This window comes from Leptinotarsa decemlineata, unplaced genomic scaffold (genome assembly GCF_025532065.1).
Source record: "Leptinotarsa decemlineata unplaced genomic scaffold, Ldec_3_MD MMD2_tig00000133_RagTag_RagTag, whole genome shotgun sequence".
NCBI lineage: Eukaryota > Metazoa > Arthropoda > Insecta > Coleoptera > Chrysomelidae > Leptinotarsa > Leptinotarsa decemlineata.
In genome coordinates this window covers 3595004-3622710 of record NW_027412542.1, presented here as the reverse complement: position 1 = coordinate 3622710, position 27707 = coordinate 3595004, and the positions used below count along the sequence as shown (strand labels likewise).

The window sequence follows — 27707 nt, the reverse complement described above, 5'->3', positions numbered from 1 at the left end:
TTGAATGTCAAGTCCTTATCTAAAATGATGCCCAGGCTTCTGGGCTTCTGGGACAACCCCAAGTACATGATCATTTACTACTACTTTCACAGATTTGCAAATATCATTTCTAGGGCCTTTTGGTCCGAAAACAATAACATTGGATTTACTACAATTCATATTTAAGCAGTGATCAGAGGCATTTTTCACAAATAATTTTAAGTCACTATTGATTTGAGTACACGCATTATCATCATTTCAGGTGAGAAGCTACAACTGGGTATCGTCTGCATACAAATGTATATTACAAAATTTCAAACATTTTGCAAGTTGAGATGTGTAGATAGCAAATAAAAGGGGTCTCAAAATAGAGCCCTGTGGCATTCCACATATCAACTTCAAATATTGTGAGCTGTTTCCTTCTATGGTAACCTTTTGTTGACGGTTGGTGAGATACGATCTGATTAGTGATATAGCATTTTTAGAGAGTCCTATATAGCCAAGAATTAATAACATTAAATCGAAGTTAATAGTATCGAACGCTCTACTGAAATCAAGAAGTACCAATACTGTATTATTTTTTTCGTCACGTGCTCTTATAATATCGTCCACTATATGCAACAAAGCAGTTGTACAACTATGTCCTTTACGAAATCCGGATTGAGTTATTGGAAGTATAGAGAAATTGTCAATGTGTTCTTTCAACTGAACTTCAATAGCTCTTTCAAGAACTTTTGACAAAGTTGGTAATAAACTAATGGCGCGTAGGTCTTTGTATTCTGATGGATTATTTTTTTGAAACAACTTTTACAATTGCTTTCTTCCATACCGTGGAAAAAATATTATTTTTCAGACAAAAATCACAATATGTGTTACATATGGAATTATATGTGGACAGCACATTTTTATGAGTTTTATATTCAGTAAATCATATCCCATTGCATTTGTTTTTATATTAGAAATTGTTTCAAAAACGAACTTGAAATTTAAAGTTAAATTCTATCAATTTATTGTCAGTATAGAAAGAGGTGAGTTCGGCATGTATGCTTCAGGCGTCTGGGGACAAGAGGCGACGTATAATATCTACATTCTGGAGATATTGCAAAATAAGTTAAAGGACGAATAGATTTTTCATCCATCCCACCCCAGCCAGGTAGGGGTACCCAGTGAAGGGCGGTACTGATATCTGATGACTTCATATCGTCAATATCCCCTCAGTCATGAACTCATTTGTCCTTCTTCGACAAAAATCAGCCAATAGGGTAAGGGAGCTGGGCTTCAACTTGTCTGAAATCAAGACGGCGTGCAAGAATAAGTCCAGTTATCACCCGAAGACGATTGTGGATATTAACAATCGAAACGTCGAGACGTAATTTGGTTTATAATATTTTAATTATTTATTTTTTATTTTTGTTAATAATATTTTTTTAATTTTCAGCTTTTATTAATATTTCAATTTTTTATTTTTTTTGTTGTTGCTTGTGTGTTATTTCTTTGTAATTTCAGTTTTTCATTTGATGAAATTGTTATTTTCGGTTAATCTTTTCAAAATTTTTTTCAGGGATTTCAAATAAATTTATATTATACTAGACATTGGAAGTCCGAACTGATGAAATACACTACGAAACATTGTCAACCACCTTCCAACAAGCCATTACGCGTCGCGTCTACTGTAAGATGACAGGGGACGATGCGTGGGGATGGGCAGTTTACGCAATGAAGCGCCATCGCCGAGAGCGCGACCAGAACGCAGACGCGTGAAGGCAGACGTCGTTGTCGGTGGTCTTAGTTTTGTGAATTTCTTTATAGGTAACATAATTCGATTCTCGAAGCTATTCATTACTTAGTGCAATTGCCATATTTTTTCAGTTACTGTATTTTAAAGTGAAAATATAAATTACCCGCTCTTATATTAACTTACAGCTGAAAATAATGAACCTAGAATTTTGAATATGCAGGTAGGTTCTTTGTATTGCGTAAATGAACGTCAAGAAATTAAATCAGGAATATCCACCCCCAAAGGGGAAAAATAGGGGTTAAAGATTGTATTGAATTTAGTCAGTTTTGAAAATGAAAACCTGATGTTTTGGGTTAATGAAATATATTGTTACTATTTGTTTGAAATGGTCATCACGAAACTTAATGTGACAAACCAAATTTTACACGGGCGAAGCCGCGGGTAACGACTAGTATACTATAAAAATGTACATGAAATATATCAACGTTTCCATGGAATGTGGTAATATCTTAAAATAAATAATGGTTCTTTTTATGCTGTTACGTTCCAGGCTGTTATGCATAAATAATTCAAAGGTATGAAATTTAGGTGCAAATTATTACCAGTCCAGTTGAAATCACGTGATCCGTCAAATGAATCCAGGGTTGAAAGTAACAATTTCCAATTCAAATATTGAAACAATTAATATTTGATGGATTTTCTTTGGTATTGACAACGTGGTTGAACTATTTTCCAAATGAACTAATATTTATAGATTACGTTTGAGTGAGCATTGAATAACTGATAAATATTCATAACTTTTCAATGATTGTGTATTATTTATGCATATTGGATTGGGGAAATAATGAAAACAATTACTGTATGAATTGGATCATCCGTGGCAACTATTTGTTAACAATTGCAGTTGAATCAATTCAGGTGAGAGCAAAAGTATTTCCCACTATTGCTATCTCGAAAACGGTAAGACCAACAAGATCGGTTATTTTACACAAAACTTTTCTGATCTAGGGAACTGAAATAATCTCTCATCAGATCAAGAAAATCAATGGTTGTTTTTTAAAAATTCACCAAAACCAGAAGTGTTGAAATTCGTTTTTTGGCTCTACCGCCTCCATTTCAATGATAGAAAAAAAGGCAGAGAAACTTTAAATACTGCTTCATATTTATAATAATGCAACATTGTAATGCAACGTTTCGTTCATTAGATTTCATCATCAACTTTTTTTCAAATAAGGATTTGTTGTAATATATAATTGGAAAATGGTGAAATGGCATAGTACCGAATCAGGTTTTCAGAGTTTGGCAGAGCCGAGCTCTCACCATCTGACTTAAAAGATCACTCACCATACAAACTAATCGGCTTCGTTAAGAAGCTGGGTAGAGTGTGACTAGGTAAATAGCCACAATAAACTCTTGCGGGTTGCGGTGGAGGGTCGAATAGACTCACTCACTTTGGATCTAACCTGACCTAACCTAATATATAATATGTAATATATAACTGAATTTGTTTTTATAGTGGCTACAGAAATCGATGAAAAAACCAGAGATCCATAATTTAAAAGAAGTTGATGATGAAATCTACTGAACAAAATGTCGAATTGTAATGGCCTGTATAATATGTTATTCTTATATCAACAAATATGCATTTTGCCAAGAATAATACCCATTTCAAATATATTATTCATGGGCATATGAAGAGAATTATTGTTTCAAATCGATTATATTTTCTTTCTATGTAATACATGGATAATCATCTATATTAAACCAATTACGATTATAATGGAGACATTTTCGAAAGTGATCTCTTTAGAAGTAAGTTTTTTATGATAAAAATATTTTTTACAAGTTTTCATGCAGTTACTTATAATGTGACAAATTAAAATTATAACAGACACCGCTGTTTTGATCCACCAAGAGTTCATCAGTGGTTCTGGGATGAACCATTCAAATTTCCTAAAAAGGAGATTAAATTCATTTAGAAAAATGTTCTCGAGATGTTTATTCCACATAAACGCAGTTCTCCAAATGAAAGAGTTCTTAAACAGTGAAGTCACTTGAACACTTCCCGTAAAAGTATCTATAGAACGGAGACAAATCACCAACTTTTCTTCGGAGTTCCAGACTATCAAGGTTGTGATTTTCACGTCTCCAATCAAGCGGGTGGCTCTTTTCTGGATGGAATCCAGCAGCTTTAGGGTATGCTTAGGGTCGGAGCTCCATACATGAGACTAATACTCCAAAGATGGTCTGATTTGAGTTTTATAAAGCATCAGAAATTGCTGAGGTGTGTACAGTTTTCTGGTTAGGAACAGTGTTTCAAGCTTTTGAGGAGCAGCCTTTTCAACACTCAACGAACTTCTCGAAGCAGAAAGCGAAATTGTCTGTCTTGACACTATTATATGCGGTTCAAAGATATTTATCTTTTTGGAGAAAACCGATGCCTGGGTTTTTGTGGCCTTGAATTGAACCTGATTAGTTTCATCCCAATTCGGAATCACTTGAGATCCTAATTGAGATTTGCAACCTCCTGCTGCCGGTGAAGATGTACATCCACAGCCGATGTCCTGGAATCCAAATGAAATAGCGAGACAAATGTGCTGTCGTCAGCAAAGCAATATATTGGATTCTTCGTTTTTGTCAAAAAGTTGTTGGTATACAGTAAAATAAAGGTTGGAGACAATATGGATTTCTGGGGAACACCAGCGTTGATGGTAAAACTATTCGAAAAATATTCATCGCTGCTAATCATAAAGTGTTATAGGGCGAAGCGCGGCCTTCAACCTGTTATGTCCCTGCATTTTGAATATGTGAATACATGCTGGGAAGGACCATATTGAATAAACAATGTATTCTAGGTACTCAACGGATAAGGATTGATACCGTCTTGCTCAAAATTGCTTCGTAATTGAGCCATTATTTCTCCAGGATAATAAATGGTAATTGTGGGTTATCCCTGAGAAATAGATATATACCATCATAAACTTTTTTGTTGCAATCTTGTCGAAGTGTATAATAATGTACTGAATTATTTCGATCTATCCCGTAGAGTTCAGTCAGCATTTGCTGGCTGGCTATTGAAAAAACCTGCATCAAAATCCATTGCGTAACTTTGAGAATCTTAGCTTAGATAGGGACAGACAGCGGAAAGCGACTTTGGTTTATACTATGTAGTGATATTCAAGAATAAAGTCTCTTGTGTCGATCCCATAGATGACATCTTAGTCATCTATTCATTTTCACTGTCAGGCTTGTCTAGAACAATTGAGGGGTTCAGGCTAGCACCTCTGATGAGACCTAGTTGGTCGAAACAACGCTGTTCTGGTGTCTAAATGACTGTAGAGAATGAATAAATACACTAACGAAACTGAATTCATTATTAATTTGTGAGGAATTCTATATATTAGGATACTTCAAAAGTTTTGTCTGTTCTGCTCTGTTCTGTACTGTATATCACAGTGAATACGAATTCAATTCTAACAAAACAAACGCAATTTTAATCAGTGCACTTTTGCCAACGTGATACGAGTCTAATAATTTCATCAGCATAAAAAGTGTGTGCTCGAAATTTGATGTGAAATCGACAAATGCTGATTGGCGAAGGTTGTCCCGATGAGAAAGTTATCGAAGTGCTTGATAAGATGGTAGTCGATTGGCTAGAGGTCTGTAAAATCTGGGAATTCGTTTAATTTTCAGAAGGTGATTTGTGAAACGTGTGGACGAGCGTTGTCGTGGAGCAGGATCAGACCTCTTCTATTGACCAGGTGCCGGCTGCTGCTGATATAGTTTTTGGTACATTTCATCGATTTCCCCACAATAGAACTCCGCAGTGATGGTTTGGCCTGGTTGCAGATTTTTATAAATCACAGTCGCCGACCACCATATAGTAACCATGGTCTTTTTTGGTGGGTTTTCTTCTTCGGAAAGTGTCTGAGTGACTCATCGGTGTTTAACCACTGTCCTGAACGTCTCCCGCTGTCATAGAGGATCCACTTTTCATCACACGTTAACGATTAGATCTAGAAAAGAATCGTTTTGGTTGCGTAAAAGCGAAGAAGATGTTCGTTCAAATCGTGGGGCACCCACTTTTAGAGATTTTTGACCTTTCCTAAACGCATGGGAGCTGACGCCCAGTTCTTTCACCAGTGTCGGTCTCCACCGGGGCCCCCAAATACTTGCCCTGGGTTACTGTAGGTCGACCACTTCGGGGCTCATCTTCGAGGCTAAAATCTCCGGAACGAATCTCCAAAACGAATATTTGCCAACCAACGTCGAAAAGAGCGTTCATTAATATTATCATTGTCAAATATCTGGTTAATTTTTCTTGGGCCCTGCTGTAGGCTACTGCCTTTTCAGGGGCGGTGTTAGTTAAAAAAAAATTGTTTTTGTGTGCAGCTCAATCTAGTTTCTTACTGTTTGGTGTTTATGTTAGCTGAATACGTGGGGGGACGGTCATCCATGGGGAATTCGCAGACCGTACAAGCACTCGCGAACTTCAGCACCAAGTGCACACAACTGGACTTCAGGCCCCTTGAAAACTGGAGCAATTCTCCAACCGTTTTGTTTGAACGCGGCCACACGTCGCATGCTTCCAGTATGACTGGGAGTATGACTATCTCCTTGTCGGGCCTAGAAACTTGGGGTGGTCGTATACGGCCTTCTTGGCGGCGTAGGTGGCATCTAACGATAACTTGCCTTCCCAGTTGACCCCCACATCTGTCACGATGACGGACGTCTTCCTGTGGACTGCCACATTGGGTTTGTACAACGTGCTGCTCCAATTCTTGTGCATACAGTGATCGGCTATCTTCTTAGCCACCTCATTATGACTGGAGGCAACTCTTCACACAGTTCTTGAGCAGGCGGTCCGCAGCCCACAATATCCTTTAGTCCTTTAGGACTCTCAGCTTCTGATCCGGCTTGAGAGGAGCAGACTTTAAGTATCTAGGACTTGGTGTCCTAAAAATTTCGGTCGCCGCGGGGATCAATTGACCCCCGATGCTCAGGTCAGATTTCGTCCGGCATGTTACTGAGCCCCCAACTACCAGCCCGGTTACGATAGATGACTTCCGGGCATTTATCTTCATCCCACGCCTAGTAAAGAAGTCCGTTACCATGGCTAGTGTCGGATGGATGTTGGGAGCCATCTTCCATGAAGACTAAGTCGTCGGCAAAGGCTATGGCAGAAACTCTCACACCCTCGGTGATGAGGGCGCCGCCATGCTCCCTGTTGTTTAATGTCTCCAAGAGCTCATCCAGAATCACATTGAAAAGAAAGGGGCTGAGCGGATCCCCCTGCTTAACCCTCCTACGGACACGTAATTCCCTAGCATGTTCCCCACCAGACTTTATGGTCGTTGATGAGGAGGCTAGAAGACTGACGATGTATTGCACCGTTCTAGGATCAATTCCCAGTCTTTCAAGTACCCTAACTACGGAATGGTGGCTTACCGTGTCGAACGCCTTCTGTATGTCTTGTGACACAACACGGTAACATTTTCTAGCACCTCGCCTTTCTTTAATATATCTGTCTAATATCATAGAGTTAGCCAGCGTTCCATTCACGTCCGTGAAACCGCGCTGGTTACTTGGGCATTGCTGTTTTGGTGTATGGGTTGGGTTATCCTTGGTGAACTTGCCTGGGTACGGTTGCAGGTAGCTCGTTGGTTGGTTCATGATCTAGTGAGTCTTGGGGGATAGGTAGAACTATCTTTTTCTGGTCTTCTCTGGCTCTGGGCTTTCTTTTACCTAATCGCCTGCGGAAACTCGTCAAGGATGTCCTGGAACCTCCCCGGGATATCCTCCAGGGCTCCTAGGAGCCTTGCTGGAGGAAATGGGAGCTTGAAAAGGGGCAAACATTTTGGAAAAGGAACGAACATCATCAATGTATAGAGTATAAAATTACTATACAACATGACACAGTAAAATGAATATTCATTGAGATATGGAGCTACTAATACACATGACATTGAAACGGACCAAACTTTTGAAACAACCTAACTCCAGGAAAATAAAGGTTTCGGCTGTATACTTCTCCATCTTCATAAAAAAAAAATAGAAATCTTTCAAAGAAAGGAAAAAAAAATCAATTTCAAAAAATAAACTCCATACAAAGATATGTAGATCATACAAAGCAGTAACTTTCAGACACAAACTGAAAGAAAGCCCTCTCGAAACTGTTACTTTCATATAAAACTTCAATTAAACGAAATAAAAATACTTTCGAAAAAAATACTTCAATTTAAACACTGAATTATACGAAAAACACTTTCATCTATACAGTTTGTATTCAAAAAATTTGTTATGGAATTGAATCAGATATCATTCACAGGATTGCTATACAATATAGTAAATGGAAGGGATGAAATTGAACCCAAATGGAACACTATCATCCTCATTGGTTGACATTCGGCGTTTCGGCATAAGACACTTGTCTTATTGCCTCTTCAGCACCAAATTTGTATAACATTATAAGATAGAGCACCCAATTTCATAAAATTAATCTGTTTTAAAGAAATCTGTTCAAAATCTGTTTTTCCTTTAATCAGCTGTGGCCCCCATACGAACGACAACTCTCAGAAGTTGAGAAACTTGTGCGAGCTAAGGACTAACGAGGTCTTACCTTTCAAAGTGTGATTCCTAACACATGCCAAAAATATATCCCTCTCAATCAAAATATATATCCCTTTCAAAACATTTTAAATTCGACATATTTCCACGTCTAAAATCGTTTTTCAAACAAGCAGATCACTTCGAGTCCAAAAACAACCAATCCTCAATAAATAAACGACCGCAGAATTGAAAGTTCACTTTCGATCCGTTTCCAAATTGAAATGCATTTGCTTGGTCTCCAGCGACCCTTTCATTCGATTTCACTAGTCTGCCATATTATTTGCATTCGGCTTCGAACCGACGAAATGGTGATTCGATTCGATGTTGACGTGAAGAATACCCCGAAGTAGTTTCCTTTTAGTAGTATGCGATGAATGTGGTAGGAAGCAAAGATAGCAGAAAATAAATTTTTATGTATACCAAATTTTGTCACTGTATGAACGTATACGTCAAAGTCTCTCCAATATACAGTCTGTTCAAAAAATGAAGAGAATTTTCATTTTCCCTACAAATGTTCATTTATTCATCAATTTCTATTTTGTTATTTTCAAAGTAGTCCCCCTCAAAAATAATACTCTTGTGTCACCGTTTTTCTCAATACTCGAAACAGTTATGACATGCAATTTCTGGTATATCCTTGAGCTCTCTGAGCGATTCGATTTTCATTACCTCAATCGTCACAAAACGTCGTCCTTTTAGGAGTCTCTCCAATTTTGGAAACAGGAACAAGTCACAGGGGATCAAATCTGGTGAATACGGTGGCTATGATTACGGTGGCTATGATTACGGTGTTGTTTTTATCCAGAAAATAACAATACCGGACGTTTTCTCCCTACTGCTTCTGGCAAGCGGAGCATAACTTCAAAATAATACTCCTTATTAACCATACGACCACGTGGCAAGAAATTATGATACACAATGTCACGATAATCAAAATAAACAGTGATCAAAACCTGGACATTTGATCGAATTTGCCTTGCTTTTTGGTCTTGGCTCTCCTGAGCTCTTCCATTGAGACGATTGGACTTTGGTTTCGATGTCATGACCATAAACCCATGATTCGTGACCAGTACTAACCCTTTTTAGCAAATCTGGATCGCCGTTGACGTCATTCAACAATTCCTGAGCGATGCTCATGTGACGGTTTTTGGTAAAAATTCAGAAATTTTGGAACGAACTTCGCTACCACACGCTTCATGCCCAAAATTTCCGAAAAAATTGCATGGCATGAGCCAACCGATATGCTGATATCCTCAGCAACTTCTCTGATAGTAATTCGACGATTCTCCATAACACTTTCCTTCACTTTTCAACATTTTCATCGGGTGTTAATGTGCTGTGCAGAGTACAATCACCGTATGTCACTGTCAATATTTAAAGTTTTTCAGAGCACTCAATTCAATTTTTCACACGAAATGCAAATTCTTTGATCAATTTTTTCGATAGCAGAAAATCGCTGAACTCGCGAAACACTTCTAACTTGTATGCTTCTCACTAATGCTAAACAGCTGAAACTGTGAGCATATGTTCGAGACGAGTGTAGCAACATAAAAAATAAAAAATCGACAGTCCACGTATGTAATTATCATATGGCATATCAAAATGATCTTTGTATTCACCTTCTCAAAATGTTCAAGTCTTCCAGAATTTGGTCAATACTTTTTAATAAAACGATAAATAGTGGACTTCTCATGATGACTAGCTACAAGGAATCATTCGACCACTTTTTATTGCCAGTTTGCGTTTGTTTTGTGGTACTTTGAGAGCCCGTGAATGCGACATTATCAATTTTTTAAAGGCTAAAAATTTCTCAGCTTATCGACCTTATATATAGTACTCAGCTCAGATGTTCATTCGGAATAGGAGAGATTGGCTTCGAACTGCAATGGGCATTCTCAGCGGTAGTACCAACTTCCATGGCTAACTAGTTCGGATAACACAAATGTTATCCAAAAAACTATCTATTTTTTTTTCAGAAATTCATTTACTTGTTGCCAAAGGAAGCTGAAGTATAGAGTGATACAGAAAGTACATACCTTTTCTTGATTTGCAACTGGGGATGTCACGGATATCAATAAATATAGTATAACCAGGGTTTACATGATTTAGAAGCAAACATTCTTCAAATCATTTTGAACACTTCACTGTGCGTTTTTCACTGAACAGTTTACAAAACTTCAACACGTGTTTTACTATGCCATAGCTTTCTGAAGGATAAATTGTATAAGGCTTTTGCGCCTTAATCCGTATGAAGATAGTTTCTCAGGGATGTTCATATTTATGTGCAAGTATCGGCCAATTCTATCACATATTACCCAAGGGCTTTTGTTCCTCTTCAACTGGTCGTTCAATCGAACAAAAAAAAGTTTGGCAAAATCCAATACCTCCCTCGCCTCGATTTTGTCGAATAATAAGAATTGACTTTAAAAGAGAGTCTGCAGATATAACTAGATATTTCGATTATTGAACATGCCAGTCCATTATTAGGAATTATTATCCTCTAAAGGATAAAATAAAGTAGAGTAGAACACTTTATTTGACTATTTCACATACTAAAGTATATTGTATAAGTTACGAGTAGAGGAATTGTCCACAAATAAATTGAAGTAAATAGTGTAGGTCAATCATAAAATCGATAAACTGAGGATTTAATAAAATCTTCCACAAGTTAAAGACCCTGCCACGTCAACATATTTCTCAATGATATAAAGACAGTGTTGCAGAAGAAACTTCTCAATAGTAGATTTAAATTTTGCAAGGCTGAGTGACTTTATAGACGAGTAAAGATGATTCTACAAATATTCGTTTAGTGAATTTCTTTTACTTATTGGTAGGTTATGTCCGAACAGCTTCAATAAAGTTCTAGATTTCGTTCCCTGACGAAACTTACCCGTAGAATATGTGAACCTAAACACCCACAAGAAGAATAGAAACATCTTCGAGTGGCTTTAAGATAGAATGGATACAGTGTAACAGAGATCAACATGGCCATGAAACGGAAGACTTTCACAAGTCGAAATAGGGAAGAAACCCAAACGGTGGTACGTGCATTTCTACCGTACATCCTTAGAGTTAAAGACAGATTCGGAAGAATATCAGGGAAGTATAAAATAAAAACAGTTTTCAAGCCCACCAAGAAAATACAACAAAGCCTTAGATCTGCGAAAGGCGAAAGAGATCCACTATCAACTGCGGGAGTGTATCGTATACGATGCACCTGCGAAAAAGTTTATATCGGTACCACCAAAAGATCCATGGGTACAAGGCTGAATGAACATTGGAGAAACTGTAGATTAGGTCAAATTGACAAATCGGCAGTAGCGGAACACGCGCTTAGTGAAGGATATCACACGATACTGTTTGAAGATGTGAAACTATTTGCCCCCGATCATGGATACCACAGTCGGCTTGTACCGGAAGCCATAGAAATCCATAAACATATGGAGAACTACAACAGAAAAAAGGAGGCGGTAACGCTTAACCGGATTTGGAAGGATTTGGAATCAAGTACTGATACCGTAACCAATAACAACCTGCTAACAGGTAAGGCGGAAATAGATACGTCAGGTAATAACCAATAGCTAATAGCAACACATCAATAAGAGGGGCGGACTTACAATCTACGAACAGTCATCGGTGAATCATCAAGATGAATAAACCTCTGAAGAAGCCAGCCACTCGTGCTGGCGAAACGTTAAGACGCAGTTCCAAACTATGAAGGCCTTTCCTAATAATGGGTGGTAATTATCCGGTGATGATTCAGAACCTCTTTTGAATGAGAATTTAGTTGGATGTTAGTTGGATTGCGTTTATGTCGGACACTGATTTCATCATCTGGCTATTTAGGTCCTGTATATCACGAGAACTACTGTCTTTGAGAGATTTATTCGCAGTAACTACTTCCTGAAGACAAAGAGGCTTCAGAAATAATAATACCGCAAGTGATACAAAATCAACATTGTGGTACTTTATGAGGGGAGCTATTTCAAAGCAGCTTGTGAAAGAATATTATTATTATTGATATCTGGAAATTGTCGACTAGGAAATTGTCAACCAATTTACATTTTTCTAAACAATACATGCTCAACTTCTGTTTCGGGAAAATATTTGGTAATTGGAACACAGTCTTATTTCCTGAATCTCCTACTCGATGCGAAAGCCTAAATACATTTTAACTGTTTCACTAACTATATACGGTTCATTATTCGCACATTCGAATAAAGGGATACTCGAGGTTCATTAAAAACATCAAATTGTGTATGAAGTATCAACTGGTCAAGTTTATTAGATCCTTACTAAACGTACCGCAGTTGTTCGTTGGGTTTACTCCCTTCGGCGTTCTCAAACTGACCATATCGATTCGATTTATAACCGTTAACAAACATTTATGGTGGCACAAATGAATGCAAATTGTATAATGTTCTTTCAGTTGAAAATTCAACATGAAACTTTTTCGCAGAAACTTGATTTCAAAACAAAAAAATGAATTAATATACTTCATTTTCTGATTTTCACTATACAGGCTTTTACAGAAACGTGTTTCGATATAAGTACAATAGTTTTCTGAAGCTCTTGATAAAGTTATTGTAAAGCGAAGCACGTGTCGCGGTTTCTTTAAAACCGTTATAGTGAGAATCATACAATAATGTGTATTAAACAGTTTCAATATGGATTTTCATCAAGTATCGGCCAGTTCTATTCAAGAATTTGATTTCAGTTACAGGTACAGTGAAAAAATGTCGACTAATATAAGTAGTGCAAATAATATTTCTCATTATAAGCACAAACAGTTGATGCTGATTCTTCAGAAAAATGTATTAAAACCAAAAATCTTACTCTCAAAACACATCTTGAAAAAATTTCACTTTTGATATCGAAATTAGGAACAGAAAAAATAGAAAATGAAGAAATAATGTGTACAGGGAAGCAAGAACAGTATGAAAAGGAATGTGAAAAACTGAAGATTAGCCCCACGAAATGTTCAAAAATAAGAATTTTCGAAGTACTGTTAGTGAAAATATCATCAAATGTGTAGTCAAAGTAACCGGTATTGTGAATAGTTAAAGCTATCGGCGAGCTCAAAGGCCAAAAAACAAATACAAAGACATTATGCCGCTGCCAACTAGTCCACGTGGACTGAAGAATTGGCGGATCGTATTGGATGATGTTTACTAACCGAGTTTTATGACTGGCTGGAGAGTTATAAAATTAAATTTGAAGTCATATTAGGGTGACGAGTAGAATTCGAAGGTGTTTATACACTTCGTGTTGTCAATGTTCAGTTCAGGAACTGATCGCGATTTGTGTGTTGAAATTCGATATTGGTGCAGTTATAATTATTACTTAAAATTTTTGTTATCTGTTTAAAATGTGGCTTTCTTGGACAAGTACCTACTAATAGTAATGAAGAGTGTGTTAACAGTGCAGACTTTTTCCGCTGTAGTGATTCCAATAGCGATGGTCAACAATGTGAAAACGAGATACCAGTGAATAAGATTCGGATGCATTTGAATATTAAAACACAGAGAGTATGTTTCAATTTCGCGGTCTACGTACATTCGATTAGCGATTTTTTATTGTTGGTTCACTTGTCTCGGACATAAATCCATAGTTTTAGCTGTTCAGCATATTTAGTTTGATACTGGGAGGCATAAAAGTTACAAGTGTTCTGCTATCTAAAAATATTTATCAAAGGATATTTATCAAATTTTGTGGGAAAAATTAAATCGATTAATTGAAGGGCTCTATGCAAAAAGTCCCTTAGTGACTTTTCTTGTTTTAAGATACGAAAGATTGAAAGTTTCAATTTTTGCTGGAAATAAAGTGGTTAGAGTTTTGCAAATTTTAACTTTTACCAGAGATTGAACGTGTATTTAGGTATTATATAGCGCATTCAAGATCTAATGTGACATACAGTTCTTTTGTAAAAAATAATACAAATTTTCACTTAGGGACTTCTTTAAAAAAAAGAATGTTTTTAACAGACTGTAATATATAACCCAAATCAACATTTTTATTAAACAAGGCAAAACAAATACTAACACATGAGGTAAGTAAGCAAAAAAACCTGAAAAAAAAACATTCTACTCATAATCTTCAGCGTCTGATTCATCTTCTCCCACGATTTTCTTTTCATGGGATGCTTCGTCTGACACACCTTATAAAATTCTCGATTTTCTTCGTTTTCTATTTATTGAACAAGGAATTTGATATTGGCTAGTTTTTCAGATTTTCGTTATATGAAATAATTATTGGCATTCATTGGACATAAGTTAGCAATAAGTTTATTGTATGAGTTTGAAAATGTCCGAATAGGACGAAACTGCAGTAACGTTAGTTACAAATAAAAGTGGTAAAACACATAGAAAGTTTCATTTCTCTTTTCTTCATTAGCAATAAGTCTTCGACATCCTACTTTGTAAAGAGCAAAAGAATTTGAATACTTCCCTGTCATAGTTTCTCTAAGTTTAGGTTTATCATTTGTAGAGAACATTACAGATCGACATTTTAAAATTTCTGAAATTGATTGTTTTATTTTAGTCGCATAAAACTGTTTATAGTCTCGCATCCTCAACGTTGGGAATTCATCGGAAATATCAGCATTTTTGGTAAATAAGCTATGTTCCAAAAACATTATTTCAAAAGGATCTTTATTGTTAGGTTTATTTTCTTTACAGTATTGAGTCTTTTTTTTGTATCAGTGCAAAGCATCGGTCTATTGGCATCATTGAATGCCCTGTAATAGGATAATATATCAGGATCTTTTGAAAGAGCCTAGATGCACGAAGAGAATCCAAATACGTAAACAAAAATTTGTATTTATTCTGCAAAAAACAGTTGTCGCAAAAAATTGACAATATAACTTGTTTATCGGTTTTGTATTTCTTCAGATAGGAATCTAAAGTTGTAATAACTTCATTAGGGCCCTTGGTTGCAAAATTTTCAGTAAACAAAAACATTGTGGCCTGATTTGTCACAACATTATTTATACTTATTTTTGGAAAAAGGCCATTTTTCATCGTCGTCTGTTGAAAATTGATCTATAAAGGCTATAAAAAAACAACTACATTAAAACAATAACACAATGAAAATAACAAAACACGCACTTTTCTGTATCTGATATCACTTCGGTTCTTTTTGAAATTTAGGTACTTTTTTAACACTTAGGTTCTTCTTGCACGAAACCTCTCGTCACTTTATAAAATGCGACTCAGGAAATGAGACACTTCGGAACATTTCATGCAAAAACTAAATAGAGTAATCAATGGTGCTACTAGTTTTAACTCGCAAAAATGTTACCTAGGGACTTTCTGCATAGAGCAATTCAATTGCTGAAAATACTTGAAATGTTGACAGTGGCATACGGTAATTGAAATCTGAGTCATAAAAATGTTTACAGAGAAGGTCGAGATGATGTGAATAAAGATGCCCCAGGACATTAACAACCGATGAAAATGCTGAGGAAGTGAAGAAAATTGTTATGGAGAATCGTAGAATCACTATTAGAGAAGTTGCTGACGATGTCGGCATATCGGTTGGCTCATGCCATGCAATTTTTCGGAAATTTCGGGAATGGAGCTTGTGGTAGCAAAGTTCCTTCCAAAATTGCTGAATTTTGACCAAAAAAACCGTCGCATGAGCATCGCTCAGAAATTGTTGAATGACGTCTACGGCGATTCAGATTTGCTCAAAAGAGTCGTAACTGGTACAGAATCAAGAGTACCTATATGGTTATATCATCGAATCCAAAGTCCAACTGTCCCGATGAAAGAGCTAAGTAGAGCCAATACCAAATAAAGCATGCCAAGTCCGATCAAATGTGAAGGTTTTGCTCACGGTCTTTTTCGATTATCGTGGAGTAGTACATCAGGAGTTCTTGACTTTCTGGAAGTTCCTTATCACACAAAGAAAAATCGTACATGCAGTTTGTCTGGTTCGCAGCAAGACGGGATTATATCGCAGTTTTTCACTCGGTCACGACGAGAAACGTTTTCTGTACACCTCTCTTTGCATGTTCATCGGAACAACCGATTAAGGAAAAAGAGGACAGGATCGTCACAAGGAGATTTGAAAGAGTTCATCAAATATTTTGTTTGAAGGTTTCATGGTGAATTTAATTCTTCGGACTTCCCTGTCTAATATGATATAAAATGATTCGAAATCCCTGGAAGAATTGTTGAAATTGAAAAAAATAGCTAAAAATAACAATCATATCAGTAACTTGGCTTGAAGTCTTTCAATTTTTAATGCTTATTTCTCACTGATTGTTCAGTTTTTAGTTTTGCTTGTATTTTATTTTATTGTAATTTCAGTTCAGGGTTTTTTGCTAAATATAATTGTTATTTTCAGATTTTTTTTCAATTATTGATCCTGTCAGGGGTTTCAAATCATTTTATATCACATTAGACAGTGGAAGTCTGAATTGATAAAATTCTTCATCAAATAGGATCAAATCAACAATATGCAATTTAAATTATCCATGCGAATGAATTGTGAATTCAATAGAAAATAATATTGTTGATGAACCAACGAACACAGTGGATATGGTATAGATGCTGATAGTCTGGACAGGTACGCCACCACATAACAATACTCCTTTGATTAATAACATTTTGAAGCATAATAAAGACTGCCAGGTTATCTATATGAGTGCTGTTAGCCTGAGTGGGAAATGAAACAATTGTTACCCCAATTCTGCACCTATCTCCAAGCTAAGTGGAACAGTTAGTGTATGCAAAGTTGGCATCTACTACTATGTCTGCCACACTATCGAGCTCCATGCGTAGTCACTACAATTTGTATGTTCAAGCAATGATTATTCACCAATCCAGACAAATCAGTGTATGAAGAGGTGTTCAATAAAATACAGCTATGACACCAGGCCCATCTTGATCATACTCATCAGCATATTTTGGCGGTAGTGACATAACGTTGCTGATGAAATTTATTATTGTAACGTTTTTCCCCGTGGGTTGACCAATAATTGACTACACTGAATAATCTGCTTAAGAATCTTGTTTTTCCGTTAGTCAGCTGTCGCCCCCATACGAACGACAACTCTCAGAAGTTGAGAAACTTGTACGAGCTAAGGACTAACGAGGTCTTACCTTTTAACATGTGATTCCTAACACGGTTGCAGAATCATTCCCGCTTCAACCAGATAAATTCTCTCGAGAAAAATATCTGGTCGAGGCGGGAATCGAAGCCACGATCTTCCGATTGTGAGTCGGGCGCACTACCACCGCGGCCAATTCCAAACTTAACTTCGGATACAATAAACTCTTCAACTAAAACTTCAACCATTATTCGAATACTTAATAAAATGACTGCAAGAAGGGAAAGATGTCGTTTCCGATTTGCATTTTTCCACAGTGATCCTTTTCGGTTCCGGTAATTCTTTCCGAAGTTCCTCGATAATCTCTTCAAATTTCTTTTCAACTCCTTCAAGCTTCTCATCGACTACTTTTTCCGATCCCTCCTTTGTTTCCCGAAATAGTTTTCTAAATTATTCCTGAATATATTCCTGCACCTCCCTTTTACTCACTTGAATTTTTTTTGAATCTTCCAATAAATGAAGGTACATCTGATTATCTGTTTCCTGCTTTTCCTGTTTTATCAGAATATTTACCAGCAAGTCTCTGTCTTTCTCCTGTTTTTCTGGAATACCTAGTAGTAATTCACGATCTACATTTCGGTGAAATTGTTCTTCCTCTCTCTTCGTTCATCTTCCTCTCTTTTGCGTTCATCTTCCTCTCTTCTGCGTTTTTCATTCTCTGCCAGGCTCGTTTGCAGAGCCTCGAACATTTTCTTACGCTCTTCCATCTCGTCGTAATCGATAGTCCTTGTTTTAACCATAAAACAGAAAATTTTCAGTCAATTATTCCACTTCCTACACCAAATGTTACCTTTTTCCCCCGTGGGTTGACCAATAATTGACTGCACTGGATAATTAAACTTAACTTTATTTCACTTTGAATACAATAAATACTTCTACTAAAACTTCAACTATTATTCGAATGTCTATCGCCTTACTAGATCACTACGCATACCGCACTGTAACTTCCACTTGACTGTGTCGATATGCTCGTGGCTAGCATTTAAATATCGTAATCGGATGCGCTAGAAAATTTTGCCGGAATTCCGTCGAATCTAGAGCGGCACACATCGTACATTTGCACGCTCTTAGCTACGCCACAATTGGTTTATGACTACCAGTGGCGGTCGGCGTTATTTCCTTTAGGTCACGATCATAATTATTTATTACAACTCAAGAAATAAAATCAAAGGTCTGGAAGGCCGTTCAATAGGATTATGCTTTCTTATTAATTTACGATTGAACATCAAAAGCAATGCTATGATGAATTGGAGGAGGAATTGCAACAGATGAGGACGATATGTGAGGTTTATAAAAAACTAGCACACATACATTTTTTTTTCGACTTTCTATAACTGCTGCATATTAATTGTTCCTCACTTCACAAGTAATCCATAAATCTTGAACGATTCATTATGTGGTATATTACAGCAGGGTTCTACTTTATTTGGTATACTTCATGATATATTTAATGTTTTCGTATCCAGGAAACTGTAAAATACATAAAACTTTCATCTGACACAGCAAACAAAGTTGGGAGAAAAATACCAAAAGTTCGTAATGTTTATTTGGTCGTTTAACCTTCTTATGGATCACAAAACTTCTTATATAATTTGTCAGAAACGACATTAAAAGCAAATACAGGGTGATACTTTTCTCTTTCAGAATTGGGGAAGTGTTCAAGTCTTAATTCGAGAAGTGTCTTGAAAATTCAATGATCTGTTTATTCACTTCCACATATTCAACTGATTTACCTGAAATAATAATAAGATGAGATCATCTACATACATGGTGGAGGAAGACTATGCTGGAAATTTGTCGAAACTATCGGTTGTTAATTATGGCAACAATAACTGAATAACTCGATCCTGGAGAGTACTCGAAAGAATAGGAATCGAAGGATAACGGATCCCTGTTTGAAAAGAATGATGACATGATTTTTTTTATATGAGTTGTTTTTTTCAGTGGAGTAAATCCTCATATTCTCTAACCGATGTAGGTTCTCAGGAATTTAATGACATTGTTCAGTTCATACCGCTGACTTTGTATAATATGAAAGTTGAAGACCTTGTTGAATATTCATAGAAACACGTGGTTCCCCTCTGTTAGAAGAGTTGGTCAAGCTCGATCAGATAGCCAACTTAGGACAAATAAACTACATATATATCCATATGAACTGTGTTTTTTTATGTTTACGTGTATTCAAAGAGCTTATTTTCATTCTCACTCACCGTGAAGCTCCATCGAAAAATTCGCTTGTCTGTTCCGATTGGGCCCGACGTATGTACCGGTCGAGTTTGTGTAGACGTGACTATTTCTTGCGAGAACTTTCCAAAGCTTCATTTTCACTGAGTGGAGTTCTGTTAAATCCCGACACCGTTCAAATCCATTACTCAGATGCTTTACGGCCGCCGGAGTATTCCACACTTTGTTTTTGTCCCGTCCGCATCCCTGGGAATATCATTTTATTCTCATTTGGCACGGCTCGCCGGATTTATAGTCAGTTATTCGAGTCGGGGAGGAGTTTTGTCACTGATTAGTTGATATGAAGGCCAACTCTTGCAGAGCTGTATGTGTGATTTAGGTCTCTTGGGCTCGGTTCCAGTAAATGTGAACAACTGAAACAAAAGAGAAAATCTATTACCATGCATTTGTCATTTTTATATATTTCGATAAAGCCATCGCGAGAAACAATGATTGAAACGAAAGAAAGTGGGAGAAATAAGAAAATAAATCCATCTCTCCCACAGAATCTTCGCGTTAGGTTCGCTAAATGCCTACCGGAAAACAAATATTTCTCCGTATACTCCTGTCAAACTGGGTTTTCAGTAGAAACATTTCGGGGTAGTTTCGATTTTTTCCATTCTGTATATTTTTTGGGGTGCTGAATCAGAATCTAAGGTTTGCTAACGAAATTTCGTGACGGAGCATTAAAAATAATACAAAAAAGGTATAAAAATCTCATTTTCTGATAATTTTCTGCTTATAACTCGGGAACTTTCAACTTTTCATGGAAAACTTTTCTATAAAAATGACAATACATACAATTTTCTACAAATGTTAATAGTTTACTCCTTCGACAAACCGTTCTGACCCAAGCTATTCAGAAATTGGCGTATTTCACCTGGCTCTTGTGATCATGTCTCAAGGAGATATGAATAATTACGAAATAGATTGTGGAATTAGATATACCTATATAAGCGCCTTTTTTCAGTCTGTTTTTGGTCTCCTTCTTCGGTCACTTGTTCATCAATATCGATACTTTCTCCCGGGAGCTCGACGTTTTCACACAGCCCCTCGCATGATTTGCAGATCGGAAAGCAATGCAGGCCACCTTTCCTGACTCCATAATTGCGTTGGAAGCATTTTTTACATTTACCAAAAATTTGCTGGAATATCGGGTTTGAAGTAGTCATTCGGATCTCTTTGATGCTCGTCGAATGTGGTTTGACTGGATAACCATTGCTGCACCTGCAGCAGCAGCTACAAGAATTAAACCAGCAAAGCTGGTGCAGCAGCTCTTGTGCTTGTATCTTGAATCGTTCTGGCTAGTCTTATTTCCTTTCCCATACAGAACCTTGAGAAATACGTTTCCTATTTCGGTCAATACAGAAGTTGTGTCACAACCACTTATCACGTGCAGGAACAATATATCGTCTGATATTGTTTTTCCAGCGACAATATCAGGATTAAAGAGGATTTAAGAAACTGTTCCGAAAAAAAACATTCTTTATATCAGGGCTACACAGGCCAATCAAAATTACCAAAAGGTCGATATCTTTCCTCACCACTGTCACATATTCATTCGATGAGGCAAATCTAGGAGTTGTGATAATTAGAGTATCAGCGTCCTCTACAGCTTGCTGGAAATTAATTTTTGAATCGTCAGTTTTTGTCGGTGTGAAAGTCCTGTAAACGCTTGATTCTGTTTGTTTCCTCATCACATGCTGACCGAAAAAAAATAGAGGAAAGGGGCATAGTTCGTAACTTAAAAATACTCACAGCTCTTTATGTGATTGTTTGATGTCATTGTCATTGTCTTTTTTTAATTACCTGTACCGTTACATATTGATTTGAATGAGGTATGTACAGAAAACTGAGAGGAATTCACTACCTGATAGCCTTCAACAATAAATTAGAGTTTTGGAGTTGAAAAAGTTGTTTTTTTCTGCGGAGTCAGACAAAATGCGCCAATTTTCAACTATAGTTTGAGCCAGAACGGTTTGCCGAAGAAAAAAACCTAAAGAAAAAAATTTGTAGTAAATTTTATGTACTTTCGTATAGAAAAGTCTTTCACTTAAAGTTGATAGTTTCATAAGCAGAATCCTGACAAAAATTGGATTTTTCACCTATTTTTGCATTTTCTTCAATGTTCCGTTGGCTGTATTGCAGAGCTAGTTGCTGATATAATAAAAGGCGAAGTTCAACTCAGCACAAGTGCTTGAATTCTGTCTTTTGTTAGGTTAGGTTAATATCTCTTGTACTGAGTAACCTTTTAAAGCATTTATTATTATAATCGTTGAAGTTCATTTCTGTCTATGAACCAGCTACTATATTTCACAGTTCATTTATTCAAACGATATTTGAGTATTCAGAATCGAAGAAGAGTTTTGACAAACAACCTCAAAGTTCAAATAACACTCAAATTAATTCCAGGCTCTCATAGATTGATCAAATTTCACGATCTGAAACTCGTCAAAAAAGGAAGACGAAATTATTAAAAGTGTTGCTGACGGAAGCAATTTCAAAGATAAATACAAATATCCTGTGGAGTTCAAATGAAAAATTAATTATTGAAAGGTACAACCAAGAAGTTAAGTTCCATATAAGCACATATCGATCCTGAAGTTTAACCGAATGGTCTCAAGAGAAAACGTTACAACTTGAAAAGTGAACAACTTTTGAAATGGAAATAATAGAGAAACATCATATATTTGCCTTATTGAGTAGTTGTGGAAACTACTTTTCGGAATGTGTATAAAGGCCTAGAAGGAAGGCTATAATTCATTTGAAAAAAAATATTAACTTCCGAGTTCTTACTCGGAATTTAACAAAATTCCATGTTTTGATTTGGAATAAAAAAATTCCGAATTTAAATTCGGAATTTATCAAAATGTTATGCTTGAGAAAGCTATTGTATAGCGAAACACGTGTCGCGGTTTTTGTTAAACCTTTTATAGTAAAAATCATACCACAAACTGTATTAGTTTCAATATGGATTTGCATCAAATATTAGCCAGTTCTGTTCAATTTATCAAAATTATCATCAATCTCAAAGTAATGTTCAATAATGACTTTGAACTCCGATTTTCATTGTATCCCCACTTCAAATTTGGTGAACTTCATTTAAAAAAAAATTGTATCTTTTTTCCATTTTCGCAAAAATGTTCTCGACTGCTGCTGATTTTAATAATCATTGGATAATAGCTTACACGATATTTTCTATTGTGAAGCTGTTGAAACTGACTATTTTCTGAAAAGAGAACTGATAGATTCGCATTCCAAAACTACTGAAAATGAAATGGATACAAATTATTTCTCTCGAGTTTTGATACCAAATGACGTGAAAGATTAAAAAAGCCAAAGAAAGGAATTCTCTTTCAAATCACTGACTTCAGCAGCTGTTCACATATTGTCTCCATCTGGATTTGTTTTGACAAAGCCAGGTCAAATTCACAAGTTCTCTGGTATTTAACATTTGGATGACAATATCTTCTATATGGTGGCTCAGAAGTTGTTGATCAAATGAAAGGTCATTTCCATTCTTACAAACCACGTATTAATATTGAAATTTTATGATATTTGACTGTTTGTGTATTTTTATAAATAAATGTTACTATTAGATCTGAATTCTATTTGTTGCATCCTTATGCCAAGCAGTCATTTCAGATTTATTTTTTGAATCATATAAATCACTACTTCTGCCAAAATATGTACCTGAGGAATGCCAAAATATGTACCTAAGGAATGCCAAAATTTTTGCCTTATGTAACAGTTTGGGTAGAAGTTTTGAAAATTTCAGATGACAATCAGAATTGTCTCCTTAGGAAAAACTTTTTAGTTTCATTGAGAAATTTCGATTTGTAAAATTCAAAATAATAATAATAACTTCTAAATACGTAATAATGTGTTTTTATTAATTTTGTTGGATTTGTAGCACAAAATTGATTTCTTTTTATTCGATTTGAAAATGATAAATATTCTCGAAAGTGAACTATTACTCTTTGCTAACGTTTCTAATTATATTTGCAATTTTTTTGTAGTTTTCGATGCTCCTTCAAGTTAGAATGTAGTTATTCAAAGGTTCGAACAAGTCGATCGTGTGATGCTTAACAAAGATCTTGATTACTCTATTACACTGTTAAGAATACATTTCAGAAGCAATTTATAGTATAACCATAAGGAAGTGTCCTGGTCCGGAAGACATACCAGGGCTATTAATAAAAAAATGTAAAGATGAAGATAACTTTCCACATTTATAATTCATCTCTACGGAGAAGAATATTTCGTAGAATAAGTGTAAATCTTCTACCGTAATGCCACTCCTCAAAGGAGTGTAATATTGAAAATCATAGACCTATCAGCAAACTATGCATTTCCGGAAAATTGTTCGAAAAGATTATGCATGGAATTATTTTAGGTCATACACAAAATACACTGGGCCCTAGATTCAGGACTGAAATACAGTACAAAAAAGACGTCAAAGTGTTGAATAAACCGGTTTCGTCAAATAACTCATCTCATTTCCACCCGAATATTTTCCCTTCTTTTGTTACTCACACAAGAATACGTACCAACAAAAGGCTTCTGTTATTTCGCTATATTTACCCAGTTTTCCCAATTCAAAACAGCTCTGCCTCGTAAGTTCGTCAGTTTTCACGAGAAAATATATATTCTTCTTCCAGCGGAAAATGTTATATTTCTGTATCACACAACTTGGCGTACAAATTGGTTTCCGGAATGTTTCTGGAGTGTGAAAGTCCAATCTCCTTTATATTTGGGGTATTATGGAGAAGCGCGCCTTGAGAACACAATAGATGATAATTGAGAATTCTTCAGGGGAAAGTATGGGTGCCATGCCATGATATGCAGAAAAATAAAACCAATTTTCTTTCGTTACTTTATCATCGACTCAAATTCGTCTACTGATTGAATCGAACGTCAAACACGTAGAAAATTGAACGCAACGAGCATGAATAATACTTTCATTTCTTCAGATTTGTTTTTATACTGAAATTGAATTATTATCGACCAGGGTGAATTCAGAATGAAAGAAAGTATGTTAATTTTTGAAAGACTTTTATATCACAGGGTTGAGAAGTTATTATGATTTTCAATGAACTTGATAATGATTCATTTTACTATGTACAAGATATCTAAAATGGTTATTTGTATACCAAGATTATTACGTTTATGAGCGGGTAACTTAAATTCGAAAGCGATGAAACGCAAATTCTTCGTTTTTCTATTGATCCTGCAGAGTCTGTTGAAAGTTTTGTCCGTTTTAATGTCATGTGTTTTTGTTAACTTCATACCTCAATAAACGATTTAAAACGTATGAGAAAGGTCATAAATCCTTGAAAAGTGGGTGCCCAATGATTCGCACAATCTAAGAAATTGTCACGTTTCGGGGTCTGTTCTTCTTTGCTTCTGCAAAACCAAAACATTCCTTCTTTGGATCGGATTGTCACGTGTGATGAAAGGTAGATCCTCTACAACCACAGAAGACGTTCAGGACAGTGATTGGACACCGATGAGCTACACAGGCACTTCCCAACGGCAGAAACTCATCAAAAAAGACCATGATTGCTCTATGGGGGTCAGCGGCTGGTGTGATTCACTGAAACTCGCTACAACCATCACAGCAGAGTCTTATTGTGAGAAAATTGCGTCAGCACTGATCAACAAAAGAGGTCCGATCCTGCTCCAGGACAACGCCCGTCCGCATTTAAAAGAATTGAATGTCAAAGCTCTGCCTCTCTCATCATACTCCACATACCTCTCGCCAATCAAAATACCATATTTTTGAGCACTTCGATAACTTTCTGGCAAGTAGAATCTTCGCCAAAGCTTTTATCAACTTTATCGAATCCCAAACCCACAATTTTTACGTTGACGGAATTATTCTACTTGTGTTACGTTGGCAGTGATTCAAATGCGGCTTATTTCCAATGAATTGAATAATTATTCATTGAGATATTACAGAAGACTCATCATAACGGACAAAAAATTAAGAAGAAACTGCTACTACGTAATTATATGGAGTTCTCATTGGCTACACCTTATGTTGGATCACACATATATGATACTTGATCGTTTGCCTCTATGATCATGAATAATAACTTCTGACCAGATCAAATCGAGATTTATCTCTACAATCAAAAAAAAACATTCCATTTCAAAAAGAGAAAAATGAGAAGGTAGGTTGAGTTTTTTTGAATGATTTCCGTAGCTTGTTGCTTTAGGAACACCAGCATTGTATCAAGCAACTTTTTTCTACGCTTTGAAGAGCATATTTCCATATCGTAGTCTGAATTCGACCAGAGCCTGTTGAGGTTAAGCATTTGGCTTTCAAAGTGGACAAGTTCAGTCCTGCTACCATCTGAGTACGAAGAAATGTTTAATTCAAATTTTCGTCAATGTATACTCCACCAGTTTTACATTACCACTTGTTGTTTTCCTAGTTGAATTTCCATCAGTCTTAAAGGTTGGTAGGTTTTGTCTGTCATGCACAACGTAAATATTTTTTACGGATTCAAACATAAAACGTTTCTCGGAAACCAGTCATTCATATTGAGCAATAGTAATAGTACAACAACTTTCAAGATTAGCATTCGACTTTTCTGATATAATGAGACAAGTGTCACCATCATATAAAGTGAGACATAATGGAGCTTACCATGTAATTCATCAATATCTTTCAGATCAGCAGATGAAGATAACCGGTCTAGTAACTGATCCTTGAGGGACTCTCATGTTGAGTGACACAGTTTTAGATCAGATGTATGACAAACCATTATCATTTTGATATTTGAAACTGGTATATTGTATAGAAATGATTTCCGTTCAATCAGAACGATCCAGCAGAAGTGCGGACTAATCAGAAGTGAGCATTCGGATGGACACCCCACCATTACCCACACCGTCATCCCCACTTCAATTCTATCACCCTCTACGATTATAAATATGAGTGAACACGGAGCTAGCCAGAGTAGAAAGTAAAAGCACCTTGAGGCTGACTTTCGACCAAAGAAGGTCAGATGTCAATCTTGCTGAAGTGCCCATCAGTATGATGAGGACCGCTCCAGTGGAGCGGGAGTGGATGGACGAGATGGGATGTTCAAATTAAATATCAAGAAGGAAAGAATGAAAATATACCCATTGAACTACAAGATCACGATCGTGTTTTGTTTTTATTGGCCTATTCTTCATATGTTGATCCTCAAAATAAGCAACATTTGTGAGCTCACAATTGAAAAGTTTTTCTCCATATCAGACCGCTCAAAAAGTATAAATGTGTAATTTCTCGTGGAGCGATTATCATTGTTTTTTTTTCCACAGGCTCACTTACTTTTTCATTGAAATACGAGTACCTAGTTCGAAGGTGAACTCTTCAGGCAAATTTTTTACTACCTTATCTCGTTATTTTTCTTAATGCTCGGCGATAGATAGGGTCTTTAACAATATCGAGGGGAGAATTTCTGTTTGTAAACTCTTAATTTACAATTAATTAACATACAATTAAATAGTAATGTCCCTATTTAACTTGATACATAAATACGTATTTTCGATAGACATTATTGATAATTGTCTGACTGACTGGTGACTAAATGAAATGGAAAATCATGTCGAATGCAGAAAACAAATATCAGGGATTAAATTAGAATGTCAATCTTCAACATTCACAAACAGTCGACAAAATAGAAAATAGAAAATCCATTCCAACAGAAAATTGAAAAGTAAATAGGTCGACGATGTCACCTAAAAAATGTAACGAGATAGAAAATCTTTAGCTTTTTTGGTGAATGGGAAACACAAGAGAAATGGAAAACACGTATTTCATAACACCTAGACTTGGGAAAAGAATTCTCAGTAAACAACTAGCTTTTCTATTATTTGTCGGCTACATACATACTACATACTGCATTTGTGGTGATTTTAATTTCGATGTATACTCTAATATTCACTTTAGATCATTGTGCAATGTGATGTCTTGTTTCAATCTTCGTCCATTGGTGGGTTGGCCCACAAGAATCATTAACAGTAGCTGTATATTGATAGATCAAA

General features: G+C 36.1%; 1 protein-coding gene across 6 annotated transcripts in view; it reads right to left on the bottom strand.

The window, feature by feature from the left end:
* The window catches only part of Grip (Glutamate receptor interacting protein), a 398341-nt gene that overhangs the window by 285590 nt on the left and 85044 nt on the right, over positions 1 to 27707 (bottom strand). For all 6 annotated transcript variants that reach the window (XM_074172568.1, XM_074172569.1, XM_074172565.1 and 3 more), the window contains exon 2: positions 19652 to 20038. In XM_074172568.1, coding sequence (XP_074028669.1) covers positions 19652 to 19763 — 112 coding nt within the window. In that variant the 5' untranslated portion in view covers positions 19764 to 20038. The remainder of the gene's footprint in view (positions 1 to 19651; positions 20039 to 27707) is intronic.